Genomic DNA, 15,847 nt, shown 5'->3' on the forward strand with positions numbered 1-15,847 from the left:
CCAATGACTCGTGACTTAACTTGGACTTGAGCCTTTTGACTCGAACTGACTTGATACCCTCCCCAAGCCCAAATATAAATAATTATGCTATTAAAAAAAGTGTGCAGTGCATCAACTCTTAATTTAATGGATTACAGTTTGAATCAGACAGCAGCCAATCAAATTGTGCCAGCTGAGAAAAAGTTTTGCATGGCAGTGCAGAGGAACGTCGTCGAGTGAATTCAGATGGAGCCCTTGGAAAGATGATACCCAGAATTATTATTATTTTCGGATATAAAGACTCTGCTGTATCAATAAAAAACAGATTGCAACTTGCAAAACATGCGGGAAGAAAATGACAGACGGAGGCGCAACAACTTCCAACTTTGTTCGACATTTGAAGCTATACAAAGAACGGTAAGTCGTGGCTAATATAGCAGACAGGTATATCATTCATAACTTTGCCAGTGTAGCATGTTGGCTAACGTAACTTTAAATCAATGAACCTCCACACAGTCAGTCAGTGCGGGAACGTGATCATTGCACCCAAGATTGAGCTACAACTGGTTACGCAGTTGGGAGCCTAAATCCTGCCTGATGTTACTGCTGTTCCTAAAGCCATTGACATATGCTAGCCTACTGTAACCACACAGAGAGAGAGTGTGTGTGTGTTAAGGTTGGGCGATTGTGTACAAGCCTACATCACCCGATTGCGCCCACATCACCCGATTGCAGGGGGGGGGGGGGGGGGGGGGGGGGGTCTTTCTCATGGCTACCCATGTATTTCCATGGAAATATCAAGTTTATTTGGAAATAAATAAATATATTTTTAAAAGCATTCATGATTTGCGTAAATGTAATATACTAACTATTACTCTTGTTAAAAATATGAAATGGTATTACATTTGGTGAAGAGAACATTATGACTTGTTTAGGACTTGAGACTTGATACTTGTCGGTCTTGACTTGAGACTTGACTCGGACTTGCCTGTCTTGACTTGGGACTCGACTTGGGACTTGAGGGCTAAGACTTGAGACTTACTTGTGACTTGTAAAACAATGACTTGGTCCCACCTCTGGTGTTTAGTACTTATATGATATGTTTAGTACTTATATGATACTTTAGTACTTATATGATGTGTTTCTTTGTGAAATTGTAAAAATAAGAAAAGGGCCAAAGCTTTGCTTGAAAGCATGCCTCCTATTCTGTTGACAGGTATCCAATAGAAGATTTAAAAGCATGTCTGAAACAATATGACTGTGCTCATTAGCTTTGGCTACAGACATTCCAATGACGCGAAGTGCCTTGATCCTGTCCACCTTGAGCTCTCTTTCTGTCATTAGTGGGATTAATAAATTGGATTTGAGGAGAAATCCGACTCTGTGAATCCTTTTTTTCTTCGTAACTACATACCATGGGAAAATGTTGAACAAAAGATAGTCTTGAAGAAATAACCCATATTTTATCACAAGGAGGGACATGCATGAATTTAAACCATAAAGAATATTCTTTCATTACTGTTTCTTGATAGCACATGTTTTTGTTTACACCCTCACTTTGCATTAAATCCTTACCTGCCTTGAATTGGTAGTATGATTCATTTTGTAGGTATTTCATCTGAACGGAACTGTTTTATTTGTTCCATCTGTCATGTACTGCTCATTTTGTCTAGGGGAGGCTGGTATTTTCTAATCAACATGGTCAAATGTTCCTACATGTCCTTGTATTTAGAGGTGTTTGTTTCTTGACTGACTGGTGATTTAGATTGTGGCAAAACGTGCTACTGTACTAGTTGCTGCCGTTACAAGAAAAGTAATTCACATACTAAACGGCCCAATATTGATTCCAGTTTCACCATCTTACATAAATTGAATAAGATGAAGGTTAAAGGGGTTTTATTCAGCTCATAAGATTTTTTTTGTCATGAGTATTTGATTTCTGTATAGGAAAATATACATACATTTATACTTATCTCAAGTGTTTTGTACAGTACAATGATTGCAATATATTACAATTGTATTAATTTCCTGGATCCTTGTCTCCCATCTTGAAAAGAACTCACGTACAAAAAAAAGGTGATGTGTGTGTATGAAAGAAATGATTAAGTGCTTGCCCTATGAAGGTTGATTGAGGGTTGAGGATAATAGTAATTTCATCAAATCATTTTGCTCTTTGTGAGCCAACTTTGGCACCTTTTACCAGACAGCCACAGAATTTCATTGTACTCCGGCCATCACATTCACATGCATTTCTTTGCAAAAGTATTCAGTGTAAGGAGCAGCTTTAGGACAGTTACAGTAATGAATTGTTTCCTTGTATGGAATATACAAGAAATACAATCCGTGTGGATAGTTTGCTCCATCCAAGTCAGTCCTGTCCTACAACAGCCAGCCACAACTATAGCAATAACTTTGGGTAGTAATCTCCATTTCCACACCTGCATTTCACCGTAGGGATGGTGCCAGGTTTCCTTGAGATGTGATGCTTGGCATTCAGGCCAAAGAGTTCAATCTTGGTTTCATCAGACCAGAGAATCTTGTTTCTCATGGTCTGAGAGTCCTTTAGGTGCCTTTTGGCAAACTTCAACCGGGCTGTCACGTGCCTTTTACTGAGGAGTAGCTTCCGTCTGGTCACTCTACCATAAAGGCCTGATTGGTGGAGTGCTGCAGAGATGGTAATCCTTCTGAAAGGTTCTCCTATCTCCACAGAGGAACTTTGGAGCTCTGTCAGAGTGACCATCAGGTTCTTGGTCACCTCCCTGACCAATGCCCTTCTCCCCTGATTGCTCAATTTGGCCGGGCGGTCAGCTCTTGGAAGAGTCTTGGTGGTTCCAAACTTCTTCATTTAAGAATGATGGAGGTCACTGTGTTTTGGGGGACCTTCAATGCTGCAGACATTTTTTGGTACCTTCCCCAGATCTATGCCTCAACACAATCCTGTCTAGGAGCTCTACAGACAATTTCTTCCACCTCATTGCTTGGGTTTTGCTCTGACATGCACTGCCAATCAATTGAAGGAGGATCAATGGAAACAGGATGCACCTGAGCTCAATTTCGAGTCTCATAGCAAAGGGTCTGAGTACTTATGTAAATAAGGTATTTCTGTATTTAATTTTTTTATTCATTTTCAAACATTTCTAAAAATCTGTTTTCACTTTGTCATTATGGGGTATTGTGTGTAGATTATTTTAGAATAATTATTTTAGAATAAGGCCGTAACATTACAAAATGTGTAAAAAGTAAAGGGGTCTGAATACTTTCCAAATGCACTGTATAATGTATTCCTCTCTGTGCCATAGTATCACAGCGAATCTGTTCGTTTCCTGGTAAAAACTGCAGACATGCTTTTCACTATACCCTTGATTCCAGCTGGCCTCTTAATGGATGACTTGGACGCCCGTATCCTGTGTATTAGTCCGTGAAACACCATGAGGATACTGTGGTAGTTCTCAGCAGCTGTAACCTCATAGAACTGGCAGGCTGTGGTGAGGGCTAGCAGTCTGCCCTCCTCACTGAGGACCGTCCGTCTGTGATTCAGGTCCTTCTTGTTGCCCACGATCACTATGGGCACCTTGTCCATGCCCAGGTAGTCCTTGGTGGCCTTGATGGACTGGATCAGCTTGGTGACAGCGTTGAAGCTGGCCCTGTCACAGATGCTGTAGACCAGGACAAAACCGTCTGCCCACTGGACTCTCTTCTCATATAGGGAGGTCTCCCTGGACCGGTCCTGGAAAAGGTTAAAATAATATATACTTGCTTGTATCAAATAGGCTTGCTTGTATCAAAGAATGATCGATTTTGTATTTGGGAAAGGCCCAATCGTGGGATAAGTTAGTCCATGTAAGCCCTATCTCTCTGGGCTGATAGAGATGGTGTCCAGTCACTGTGGCCCTGCAGGGTGCTAGTAAAATGCAGTGGTGTAAAGTACTTAAGTAAAAATACTTTAAAGTACTACTTAAGTAGTTTTTTGGGGTATCTGTACTTTACTATTTATATATTTTTTTTTACTTTTACTTCACTACATTCCTAAAGAAAATAATGTCCTTTTTACTCCATACATTTTCCCTGACACCCAAAAGTGTTTTGAATGCTTAGTAGGACAGGAAAATGGTCCAATTCCTGCACTTATCAAGAGAACATCCTTGGTCATCTCTACTGCCTCTGATCTGGCAGACTCACTAAACACAGATGCTTTGTTTGTAAATAAATGAAGTCTAAGTGTTGGAGCGTGCCCCTGGCTATCGATAAATAAATAAAATTACTTGTGCCATCTGTTTTTCTTAATATAAGTATTTTGAATTATTTGAATTATTTATACTTTTACTTTTGACACTTAAGTATATTTTAAGTATATACTACAGTATACAGTATACACTTAAGTATACATTTTTTTTATACTTAGGTACTGTATATTCAAAACCAAATACTTCTAGACTTTTACTCAAGTAGTATTTTACTAGGTGACTTTACTAGGTGACTTCCTTTTTACTTGAGTAATTTTCTATTAAGGTATCTTAACTTTTACTCAAGTATGACAATTGGGTACTTTTTCCACCACTGGTAAAATGGGATTCATGTCGAAGACAACCAGGCACTTTTTGGCAGTAATACTCACTGCAGTACAGGGAAATGGAAGCATCATAAATCTGTGTCCCATACAGGCACTTATAAAGTAGCCTATGACTAACTTAAGTGCTGTGTTTAAGTTGACAAATATGCTCAATGCCTGCAGTCATTTCAGAAGACTGAATACAGTAGCTTTGCCCAATGCCATGTAAAACCAAAATACAGTATCAGACATCATTATGATAGCACATGAAACAGAATAAATGTTAACATTTTGTAATACCTGACAATATGGTGAATCCCAGATGTTAAAAGTTATGTCCCTTCCATCCACGATAACATTGTGGCTGTAGATTGATTCTGAAAGGAATTAACATAAGTATTAATTTAGTTGAACAGTATATAGTAGTAAAAAGTTTACTTGATACTACAATAGCTGGTGATGACAGACCAACTAAACTTACCAATATCCCCATATTCTCCAATGAATCTTCTAGTTAAGAAGCGGACTGTCAGCGCTGTGAAATAATTATCATCATCATCATTTTTACCATTTGTATTTTGAGGAAAATAATGGATTCAGTCAGCAATGCCAATTAAGGAAAAACTAATCCTGACTAAAATGGACCACTGATTACTGAAGACTTTTGAATACATTGCACAAATTATAAATAATGAGAATGATTAGAGATTTGGTCTTACCAGATTTACCAACCCTGTCTGTCCCAAGAACTACTACATTAGCATCCACTTTTAAAGCGTTCAGTCCTGTCATGATTCTGGCGGCTGTTTATTGGTCAGACTAGATCAGAACTATTTATACAATGTTGAGAGCAGCAGAGAGAAGTTTTATGCCGCATTGAGTGGTGCGCACACTAGTTAAAGGGGCGTGGAAATATACTCTGCACCATCCAAATCCGAAATATGCAATTGTATTGAGCACGGCCTACTGACTGTTTATGCAGAAAAATATTGTTTTAGCGTAAACATAGTCGGCATACTTTTGCCGACTTTTGAATAACAAACACCTTTTCAACAAACATTTACCTCACATTCTTTTTTAAACTTGTAGATTTGCAAATGGTATCTTCCAAATGGAAATTATGCATAAGCATGAGGCAATAGCTAATGTCTGGTGAGGATCCTAGATTTGCATACAGTATTAGGGAAGCTGTTTTCATTTAGTATCGTGTGGTGTAAACTAGTCTCCAAAAACTAGATGTAGCACAGATTGGCTGTAGTCTCCAAAAACACCTGTACACACTTAGTTAGGCAGTGCAGCTTTAAGGTCCTGATTACTTACCAAGGATAATCATTGAATTAAATGGCAAAGTAAAAACGCGTTTGCGTGCAGAAAGTGGGAACTAATATCTTGCAAGTGTGCGTAAATCATACAGTAGGCCTACAGTAATCATTTTATGTATACTGTACACTTACTATCTGAATGTGATTTTAGTTCCTATGTAACTAGCTGACAACAACTCAATTAAACTATTGACTTGTTTGTAACAGCTAAAGTACTCTCCCACTGGGCATAGACGTCAGTTCAACGTCTATTCCACGTTGGTTCAACGTAATTTCATTTAAATGACGTGAAAGCAACCATGATTCAACCAATGTGCCAAGTGGGATGTAACCAAAAGTGTGGTGTGATATTATAACCAACCACTAGATGGAAGTAGAACATTTAAATAATCAGTTACATGACCAGCCCAGTGTATATCAGTTTTCTTTATGGTTTGGGGACCTGTATAATACTTTATTTTCCCTGATCATTTACATCGGCCTTAGGCCATGGACAGATGCTTAAACCTAGAATCCTTAATTGAAGCAATAACGAAGTGGTCACCCAAAGTTTGTTTTGGTAAGAAGCTGAGGGATGGGTCTGAAGAAATGTAACCACTCTCAAATTCATAGTATAATATATGCCATTTAGTAGATGCTTTATCCAACGCGACTTACAGTCATGCTTGCATACATTTTACATATTGGGTTGTCCCAGCGGGAATCGAACCCGTAAGTGCCATGTTCTACTGTCTGAGTGGGCTCACCATCCATGTTTTAAGGCTATAAAGTGTTGGTTTATATTAACTTTGTTTACAAACATTGGAGTAAAACAAGCATATATTATGGGTTCTGATGAGGTACAACAGTTAAACTAAGCTTATGGGGAATGAAACAATGGGTTTATCAGTGGCAGTTTGTGCCGTTTCAGATGAGGGAGGACAATTTATTATTTTTATGAGCATGGCCTTATTTCTATTACAGCATATTGGATGACTGTCATTCATATTCCATTCACCCAGATCAATGTTACATCTATAGGTTTAGGCTACTACATGATTCTCACATTTTTCCTCTACCCATCATGATGTTGCTACAAATTAGCCTAAGAATGAAAGTTTACAACGTAGGTGCACAGGTCAAGAGACATTTGAGTAATCAAGGTGACAGACAGTGACACATTCATTAATGCTTTGCACAATGCTTGAATGTATAGTGCATTCGGAAAGTATTCCGACCCCTTGACTTTTTCCACATTTTATTACGTTTCAGCCTTGTTCTAAAATTGATTAAATTGTTTTTTTTCCCTCATCAATCTACAGACAATACCCCATAATGACAAAGCAAAAAACGTTTTTTATCAATTTTGGCAAATTTATTTAAGTTCAAAAACTGAAATTTCACATTTACATAAGTTTTCAGACCATTTATTCAGTACTTTCTTGAAACACCTTTGGCAGCGATTACAGACTCAAGTCTTCTTGGGTATGACACTACAAGCTTGGCACACCTGTATTTGAGGAGTTTCTCCCATTCCTCTCTGCATATCCTCTCAAGCTCTGTCAGGTTGGATGGGGAGTATTTCTGCACAGCTATTTTCAGGACTCTCCAGAGATGTTCGATCGGGTTCAAGTCCGGGCTCTGGCTGGGCCACTCAGGACATTAAGAGACTTGTCCCTTGCTCCGTTCATCTTTGCCTCGATCCTGACTAGTCTCCCAGTCCCTGCCACTGAAAAGAAATCCCACGGCATGATGCTGCCACCACCATGCTTCAACGTAAGGATGGTGCTAGGTTTCTTCCAGATGTGATGCTTGGCATTCCGGCCAAAGAGTTCAATCTTGGTTTCCTCAGACCAGAGATTCATGTTTAAGTGCCTTTTGGCAATCTCCAAGCAGGTTGTCATGTGCATTTTGCTGAGAAGTGGCTTCTGTCTGGCCACTCTACCACAAAGGCCTGATTGGTGGAGTACTGCAGAGATGGTTATCCTTCTGGAAATTTCTCCCATCTCCATAGAGGAACTCTAGAGCTCTGTCAGAGTGACCATCGGGTTCTTGGTCACCTCCCTGACCAAGAACCTTCTCCCCATTAATTTCTCAGTTTGGCCGGGCAGCCAGCTCTGGGAAAAGTCTTGGTGGATCCAAACTTCTTCCATTTAAGAATAATGGAAGCAACTGTGTTCTATAGGACCTTCAATGCTGCAGACATTTTTTGGTACCTTCCCCAGATCTGTGCCTCAACACAATCCTGTATCGGAGCTCTACGGACAATTCCTTCGACCTCATGGTTTGGTTTTTGCTCTGACATGCACTGTCAACTGTGGGACATTATATAGACAGGTGTATGCCTTTCCAATTCATGACCAAATCAATTGAATTTACCACAGGTGGACTCCAATCAAGTTCTAGAAACATCTCAAGGATGATCAATGGAAACTTTCTAAAACCTGTTTTCGCTTTGTCATTATGGGGTATTGTGTGTCGAAACATAAAGAAAATATCAATTTTAGAATAAGGCTGTAATGTAACAAAACATTTGGAAAAAATGAAGTGGTCTGAATACTTTCCCGAAGGCACTATAGCAGATCTAGGTTGTAATCTTTAGTCCAACAGTAGAGTTTCTGTTGAACAAATTCAAGTATGTTTATCACTGTTTCGTTGTTTGCTTCCATTTAAGGCTCCAATCAACAGAATCGGGGGAATGAATACACCCCTTATAACACATGCAAACACAGTTCACTTTCATAGCAGCCACATACAAACAGCATAATCCCTTTGATTGTTGTAGCTATGATTCCTTCTCACGTCTACGGGCTCTCCGCCGCTCACCTTTTCCCTTTGCTTGTGGACTTCAGTGTACAACACATAAGCTGTCTGAGACCAGGTGAAAAAACCTTTCCAAGCCAAACCTTCCTATCATAAGTACGCACAGCCTACATCGTTGCCACCATATTAGCTAATGTCAAAGTCAACATAGCTACTAAAACTACAGTGTGTACACTGGTCAGCAAGCAGTTTAGCAGTTACATCAGCTGCCCCAATGGCAATACATTTATAAAACTTAACGCTTACCTAGACTTGGAAGTGTTCCAGTGTTGGATATCCATAGCCAGCTAGTTAACATAGCATCCCTCCGTTTGAGCCGGGTGTTTGAGTATGCTAAACTAGCTAGCTCCATTCGCTAGGTAAGTGAAAGAGAAAGTGAACAAAAAAATACAACAAAATATAGCTAGCTCTCTCTCACTGTCTCTCTCTCTTGCTTCTCCTTCATTTATAAAGACAATCATTTTTTCAAAACTATTGTCTTTCTCTCTCTTTCAGTGAACAACTCACAACATTTTATGCACTGCAGAGCTAGCTAACTGTAGCTTATGCTTTCAGTACTAGATTAATTCTCTGATATTTTGATTGGGTGGACAACATTTCAGTTCATGTTCCAGAGCTCTGAAAGGTTGGAGGACATCCTCCGAAAGTTGCCATAATTACTGTGTAAGTCTACGGAAGTGGTGGAGAACCACAAGTCTCCTAGGTTTTGTACTGAGGTCACTGTACCCAGAGGAGGACGGAAACTAGTTGTCCTCTGGCTCCACCATGGTGCTACCCTACAAAGTGTTGTTGAGGCTACTGTAGACCTTTGTAAAACAGTGTGTTTTAATCAATTATTTGGTGACATGTGAATATATTTTGTATAGTTTTTCCTAAAAAAATATATATTTTTAAAAGCTTCACTATTTTTATGAAATTCCCTGAGGAGGATGGTCCTCCCCTTCCTCATCTGAGGAGCATCCACTGGGGTATATATTATTAATTTATAAGTCATAAAATGGATGTAGCAACTAAGGATTCTAGCTTTAATAACATCTATTCTCTGCTGTATGCTAATTGAGGCATCCTGTGCGTTCTCCACAGGGAGGACATCTCAGTAGCATACCGTTGTAGAACGTGTTGTTTTCTACAGCTGCACAAACAGACACAACAGTAAGCAACAGGAGGGTAAGGGCATTGTATGGTTTTAATTCAGAAAACCATAAGTAGCATCAATTTGTGCTTTACTTTGATCACATTACAAGACCCTCATCAGGACTCAAAGGAAACACTATTGAACTAAGACGTTGATTTTATACTTAACCAATATATACTCAATTTATCTCTCATGATAACCGAACAAATATGTGAAGGTCAGTATTTTTTCAGAAAATGACAGATATTTGGCCTACACCCAAAATCGAATCAATTCAGACTGAGACCACTTTCATCTAAGATGGATGTGACCTTTTTATGCTGCTTTGACAGATTACACATTTACTCTAGAGATATTAATAGTTTGACATTGAAAGGCTCTGCTCTTGAGAAGAGAACATTAACTTTGGTTTGACTGTCACACATTCACTTGATAATCTATCATGAAAGTACACATAAAGTGCTGTCAAATATGTCAGCAGGGGGTTTACTGTCACGTTCCTGGCCTTATTTCCTTTGTTTAGTCTTTGTTTAGTTGGTCAGGACGTGAGCTGGGTGGGTGTAGTCTATGTTATGTGTTTCTTTGTTTAGGTTTGTCTTATTGGCCTGATATGGTTCTCAATCAGAGGCAGGTGTTTTACATTGTCTCTGATTGGGAACCATATTAAGGTAGCCTGTTTTCACTGTTGGTTTGTGGGTGATTGTTCCTGTTCGTGTGTTCCTGTTTTTTTCTGTGTTCACTAGTTCGGGACTGTAGCTTCGTTGGTTTTTCGTCTGTTTATTGTTTTTGTTCATATTGAGAAGTATTCTAATAAATTATGGATACGCACCACGCTGCGCTTTGGTCCTCCTCTCCTTCTACCGACGAAAGCCATTACAGAATCACCCACCACAAAAGGACCAAGCAGCGTGGTAACAAGCAGCGGCAGCAAGAGCAGCGCAAGAAGGAGGAATGGACATGGGAAGACGTTTTGGAAGGCAAGGGCTGCTACACATGGGAGGAGATCCTGGATGAAAGTGATCGCCTTCCATGGGAACAGGTGGAGGCAGCTAGGAGAGCGGAGGCAGCTGCGAAAGGGAACCGGTGTTACGAGGGAACACGGCTGGCAAGGGAGCCCGAGAGGAACCCCCCCCAAAAAATTGTGGGAGGGCTAAAGGGGAGTGTGGCGAAGTCAGGTAGGAGACCTGCGCCAACTTCCCAGGCTTACCATGGAGAGCGAGAGTACGGGCAGACACCGTGTTATGCGGAAGAGCGCACGGTGTCTCCTGTAGGTGTGCATAGCCCGGTGCGGTACATCCCAGCTCCACGTATCGGCTGGGCTAGAGTGGGCATTGAGGCAGGTGCCATGAAGCCGGCTCAACGCATCTGGTCTCCAGTGCGTCTCCTCGGGCCGGCGTACATGGCACCAGCCTTACGTATGGTGTCCCCGGTTCACCAGCACAGCCCAGTGCGGGCTATTCCACCTCGCCGTACTGGCCTGGCTATGGGGAGCATTCAACCAGGTAAGGTTGGGCAGGCCCGGTGCTCAAGAGCTCCAGTACGCCTTCACGGTCCGGTCTATCCGGTGCCACCTCCTCGCCCCAGCCCAGTACCACCAGTGCCAACACCACGCACCAGGCTTCCAGTGCGTCTCCAGAGCCCTGTTCCTCCTCCACGCACTCGCCCTGTGGTGCGTGTCTCCAGCCCGGTACCACCAGTTCCGGCACCACGCACCAAGCCTCCTGTGCGTCTCCAGAGCCCTGTACGCCCTGTTGCTGCTCCCCGCACTAGCCTTGAGGTGCGTGTCCTTAGCCTGGTACCACCAGTTCCGGCACCACGCACCAGGCCTACTGTGCGCCTCAGCAGGCCAGAGTCTGCCGTCTGCCCAGCGCCGTCTGCCCAGCGCCGCCTGCGCTGTTCGTCTGCCCAGCGCCGCCTGCGCTGCCCGTCTGCCCAGCGCCATCTGAGCCGCACGTCTGTCCTGAGCCTTCAGAGCCGTCCGTCAGTCAGGAGCCGCTAGAGCCGTCCGTCGGTCAGGAGCCGCCAGAGCCGCCCGCCAGTCAGGAGCCGCCAGAGCCGCCCGCCAGTCAGGAGCCGCCAGAGCCGCCCGCCAGTCAGGAGCCGCCAGAGCCACCCGCCAGTCAGGAGCCGCTAGAGCCGTCCGTCAGTCAGGAGCCGCCAGAGCCGCCCGCCAGTCAGGAGCCGCCAGAGCCACCCGCCAGTCAGGAGCCGCTAGAGCCGCCCGCCAGTCAGGAGCCGCCAGAGCCACCCGCCAGTCAGGAGCTGCCAGAGCCGCCCGCCAGTCAGGAGCTGCCAGAGCCGCCCGCCAGTCAGGAGCTGCCCCTCTGTCCAGAGGCGCCCATCAGTACAGTGGGGTTATTTTGGAGGGTCGCCATTCCGAGGAGGCCAGGGAAGCGGGTATCACGTCCAGCGCCAGAGCCACCACCGTGGACAGATGCCCACCCAGACCCTCCCCTATAGATTCAGGTTTTGCGTCCGGAGTCCGCACCTTGGGGGGGGGGGGGGGGGGTGGGTGTACTGTCACGTTCCTGACCTTATTTCCTTTGTTTAGTCTTTGTTTAGTTGGTCAGGACGTGAGCTGGGTGGGTGTAGTCTATGTTATGTGTTTCTTTGTTTAGGTTTGTCTTATTGGCCTGATATGGTTCTCAATCAGAGGCAGTTGTTTTACTTTGGGAACCATATTAAGGTAGCCCGTTTTCACTGTTGGTTTGTGGGTGATTGTTCGTGTGTTCCTGTTTTTTTCTGTGTTCACTAGTTCGGGACTGTAGCTTCGTTGGTTTTTCGTCTGTTTATTGTTTTTGTTCATATTGAGAAGTATTCTAATAAATTATGGATACGCACCACGCTGCGCTTTGGTCCTCCTCTCCTTCTACCGACGAAAGCCATTACATTTACATTGTGAATGGATTATTATTGGGCACTTTGGTCTCCTAGTTATCAGTGATAACAGATATTTGCCTTTAAAAGAAGTGCACAGTATAATGTCCAAACAACCTCTGATATCTAGATTATTTGCCACTGAATAATTAGCTGTCTGTGCATAATGAATTGGCATCCAACACTTCATGACTCAACCCATCTTGGCAGAATAGCTTGTAATTCATAATTTGTTTTGAACATGTATCTGTTGTCACATTCAGTCACATCTATAGTGAGCCACAAGAAGGCCTCTGATTCCCAGTATTGAAGAGAGAGTTCTCTTTAAAGAGAATATGAGGACACACATTTCGAAGATAACCTGAGGACATTACGAGAGACCATTATTTTCTAAATGAAAAGGAGGTGCATTATTTACCATCCTAATTGACATGAGTGAATGACAGATAATAGTTCAGAAGAGTAACCAGTAACCATCTATCTTTAACCATCTATCTTCTAGTAACCAGTAACCATCTAACCAGTAACCATCTATCTTCTATCCCATCTATCTTCAGAGCTTGTGCTGTTAGGTGACCTAAACTGGGACATGCTTAATTAACATCCAGGCCATCCTACAATCTAAGGTTGATGCCCTCAATCTCACACAAATTATCAATGAACCTACCAGCTACAACTCCAAATCCATAAACACAGGCACCCTCATAGATATCATCCTAACCAACCTGCCCTCCAAATACACCTCTGCTGTCTTCAACCAGGATCTCAGCGATCACTGCCTCATTGCTTGCGTCCATAATGGGTCTGCGGTCAAACGAACAACTCTCATCACTGTCAAACGCTCCCGAAAACACTTCAGCGAGCAGGCCTCTCTAATCGACCTGGCCCAGGTATCCTGGAAGGATATTGACCTCATTCCGTCAGTAGAAGATGCCTGGTTATTCTTTAAAAGATCTTTCCTCACAATCTTAAAAAAGCATACCCCATTAAAAAAATGTTGAACCAGGAAAAGGTATAGCCCGTGGTTCACTCTAGACCTGACTGCCCTTGACCACCACAAAAACATCCTGTGGTGTACTGCATTAACATCGAATATCCCCAGCGATATGCAACTTCTCAGGGAAGTTAGGAACCAATATACACAGGCAGTTAGGAAAGCAAAGGCTAGCTTTTTCAAACAGAAATGTTCATCCTGCAGCACAAACTCCAAAAAGTTCTGGGACACTGTAAAGTCTGTGGAGAATAAGAGCACCTCCTCCCAGCTGCCCACTGCACTCAGGCTAGGAAACACTGTCACCACCAATAAATCCACAATAATTGAGAATTTCAATAAGCATTTTTCTACGGCTGGCCATGCTTTCCACCTGGCCACCCCTACCTTGGTCAACAGCCCTGCACCCCCCCACAGCAACTTGCCCAAGCCGCCCCCATTTCTCCTTCACTCAAATCCAGATAGCTGATGTTCTGAAAGATCTGCAAAATCTGGACCCCTACAAATCAGCAGGGCTAGACAATCTGGAGCCTTTCTTTCTAAAATTATCAGCCAAAATTGTTGCAACCCCTATTACTAGCCTGTTCAACCTCTCTTTCGTATGGTCTGAGATCCCCAAAGATTGGAAAGCTTATCCCCCTCTTCAAAGGGGGAGACACTCTAGACCCAAATTGCTACAGACCTTTATCCTACCCTGCCTTTCTAAGGTCTTCAAATGCCAAGTTAACAAACGATTTCGAATCCCACCGCACCTTCTCCGCTATGCAATCTAGTTTCCGAGCTGGTCATGGGTGCACCTCAGCCACGCTCAAGGTCCTAAACGATATCATAATCGCCATCGACAAGAGACAATACTGTGCAATTGTATTCATCAACCTGGCAAAGGCTTTCGACTCTGTCAATCACCACATTCTTATCGGCAGACTGAACAGCCTTGGTTTCTCAAATGACTGTCTCACCTGGTTCACCAACTACTTCTCAGACAGAGTTCAATGTGTCAAATCGGAGGGCCTGTTGTCCGGACCTCTGGCAGTCTCTATGGGGGTGCCACAGGGTTCAATTCTCGGGCCGACTCTTTGCTCTGCATACATCAATGATGTCACTCTTGCTGCTGGTGATTCTCTGATCCACCTCTACGCAGACGATACCATTCTGTATACTTCTGGCCCTTCTTTGGACACTGTGTTAACAAACCTCCAGACCAGCTTCAATGCCATACAACTCTTCTTCCGTGGCCTCCAACTGCTCTTAAATGCAAGTAAAACCAAATGCATGCTCTTCAACCGATCGCTTCCAGCACCTGCCCGCCGTCCACCATCACTACTCTGGACGGTTCTGACTTAGAATATGTGGACAACTACAAATACCTAGGTGTCTGGTTAGACTCTCTCCTTCCAGACTCACATCAAACATCTCCAATCTAAAATTAAATCTAGAATCAGCTTCCTATTTCGCAATCAAGCATCCTTCACTCATGCTGCCAAACATATCCTCGTAAAACTGACTATCCTACCAATCCTTGACTTCGGCAATGTCATTTACAAAATAGCCTCCAACACTCTACTCAGCAAATTGGATGCAGTCTATCACAGTGCCATCCGTTTTGTCACCAAAGCCCCATATACTACCCACTGCTGCGACCTGTATACTCTCGTTGGCCGGCTCTCGCTTCATATTCGTCGCCAAACCCACTGGCTCCAGGTCATCCATAAGTCTTTGCTAGGTAAAGCCCCGCCTTATCTGAGCTCACTGTCACGTCTGCTCCCACTCTTCACCCCCCTGGTGCTTGACGCCGCCAGGCTGCACTGCATCACGCACTCCTTCCATCCATTACGCACACCTGCCTTCCCTCGTCACGCGCATCACCGATATTGGACTCACCTGGACCCACTCATCACCTGTTATTACCTCCCCTATATTTGTCAGTTCCCCAGCTCTGTTCCCCGCTACTGCATTGATTGTTTTTTGTCTTTGTTTTCTTGTATGCTGACGCTGTTCCTGTCTCATTCCATGTCCGTTTCTTCATTAAATGTTTTACTCCCTGTACCTGGTTCGTCTCTCCAGCGTCATTCCATGTGACACTCACTGGTCACCATAGCAGCACCCACCCGTAGCACGCGCTCCAGCAGGTATAATTCACTGGTCACCCCCAAAGGCAATTCTTCCTTTGGCCACCTTTCCTTCCAGTTCTC

At 43.3% G+C, this 15,847-nt stretch overlaps 1 protein-coding gene across 1 annotated transcript; it reads right to left on the reverse strand.

The window, feature by feature from the left end:
• Window positions 1-1,889: 1,889 nt before the first annotated feature.
• On the reverse strand, window positions 1,890-5,350 carry LOC139584032 (ras-related and estrogen-regulated growth inhibitor-like protein). The gene is made up of 4 exons (XM_071415574.1): window positions 5,248-5,350; window positions 5,010-5,063; window positions 4,829-4,905; window positions 1,890-3,706 (listed from the first exon to the last, which is right to left on the reverse strand). Exons 1-4 carry the CDS (start codon window positions 5,318-5,320, stop codon window positions 3,281-3,283), a joined length of 630 nt encoding a protein of 209 aa, XP_071271675.1. The 5' UTR covers window positions 5,321-5,350; the 3' UTR covers window positions 1,890-3,280.
• Between the last annotated feature and the right edge of the window lie 10,497 nt (window positions 5,351-15,847).

This window comes from Salvelinus alpinus, chromosome 9 (assembly GCF_045679555.1).
Source record: "Salvelinus alpinus chromosome 9, SLU_Salpinus.1, whole genome shotgun sequence".
In the NCBI taxonomy this organism is placed as follows: domain Eukaryota; kingdom Metazoa; phylum Chordata; class Actinopteri; order Salmoniformes; family Salmonidae; genus Salvelinus; species Salvelinus alpinus.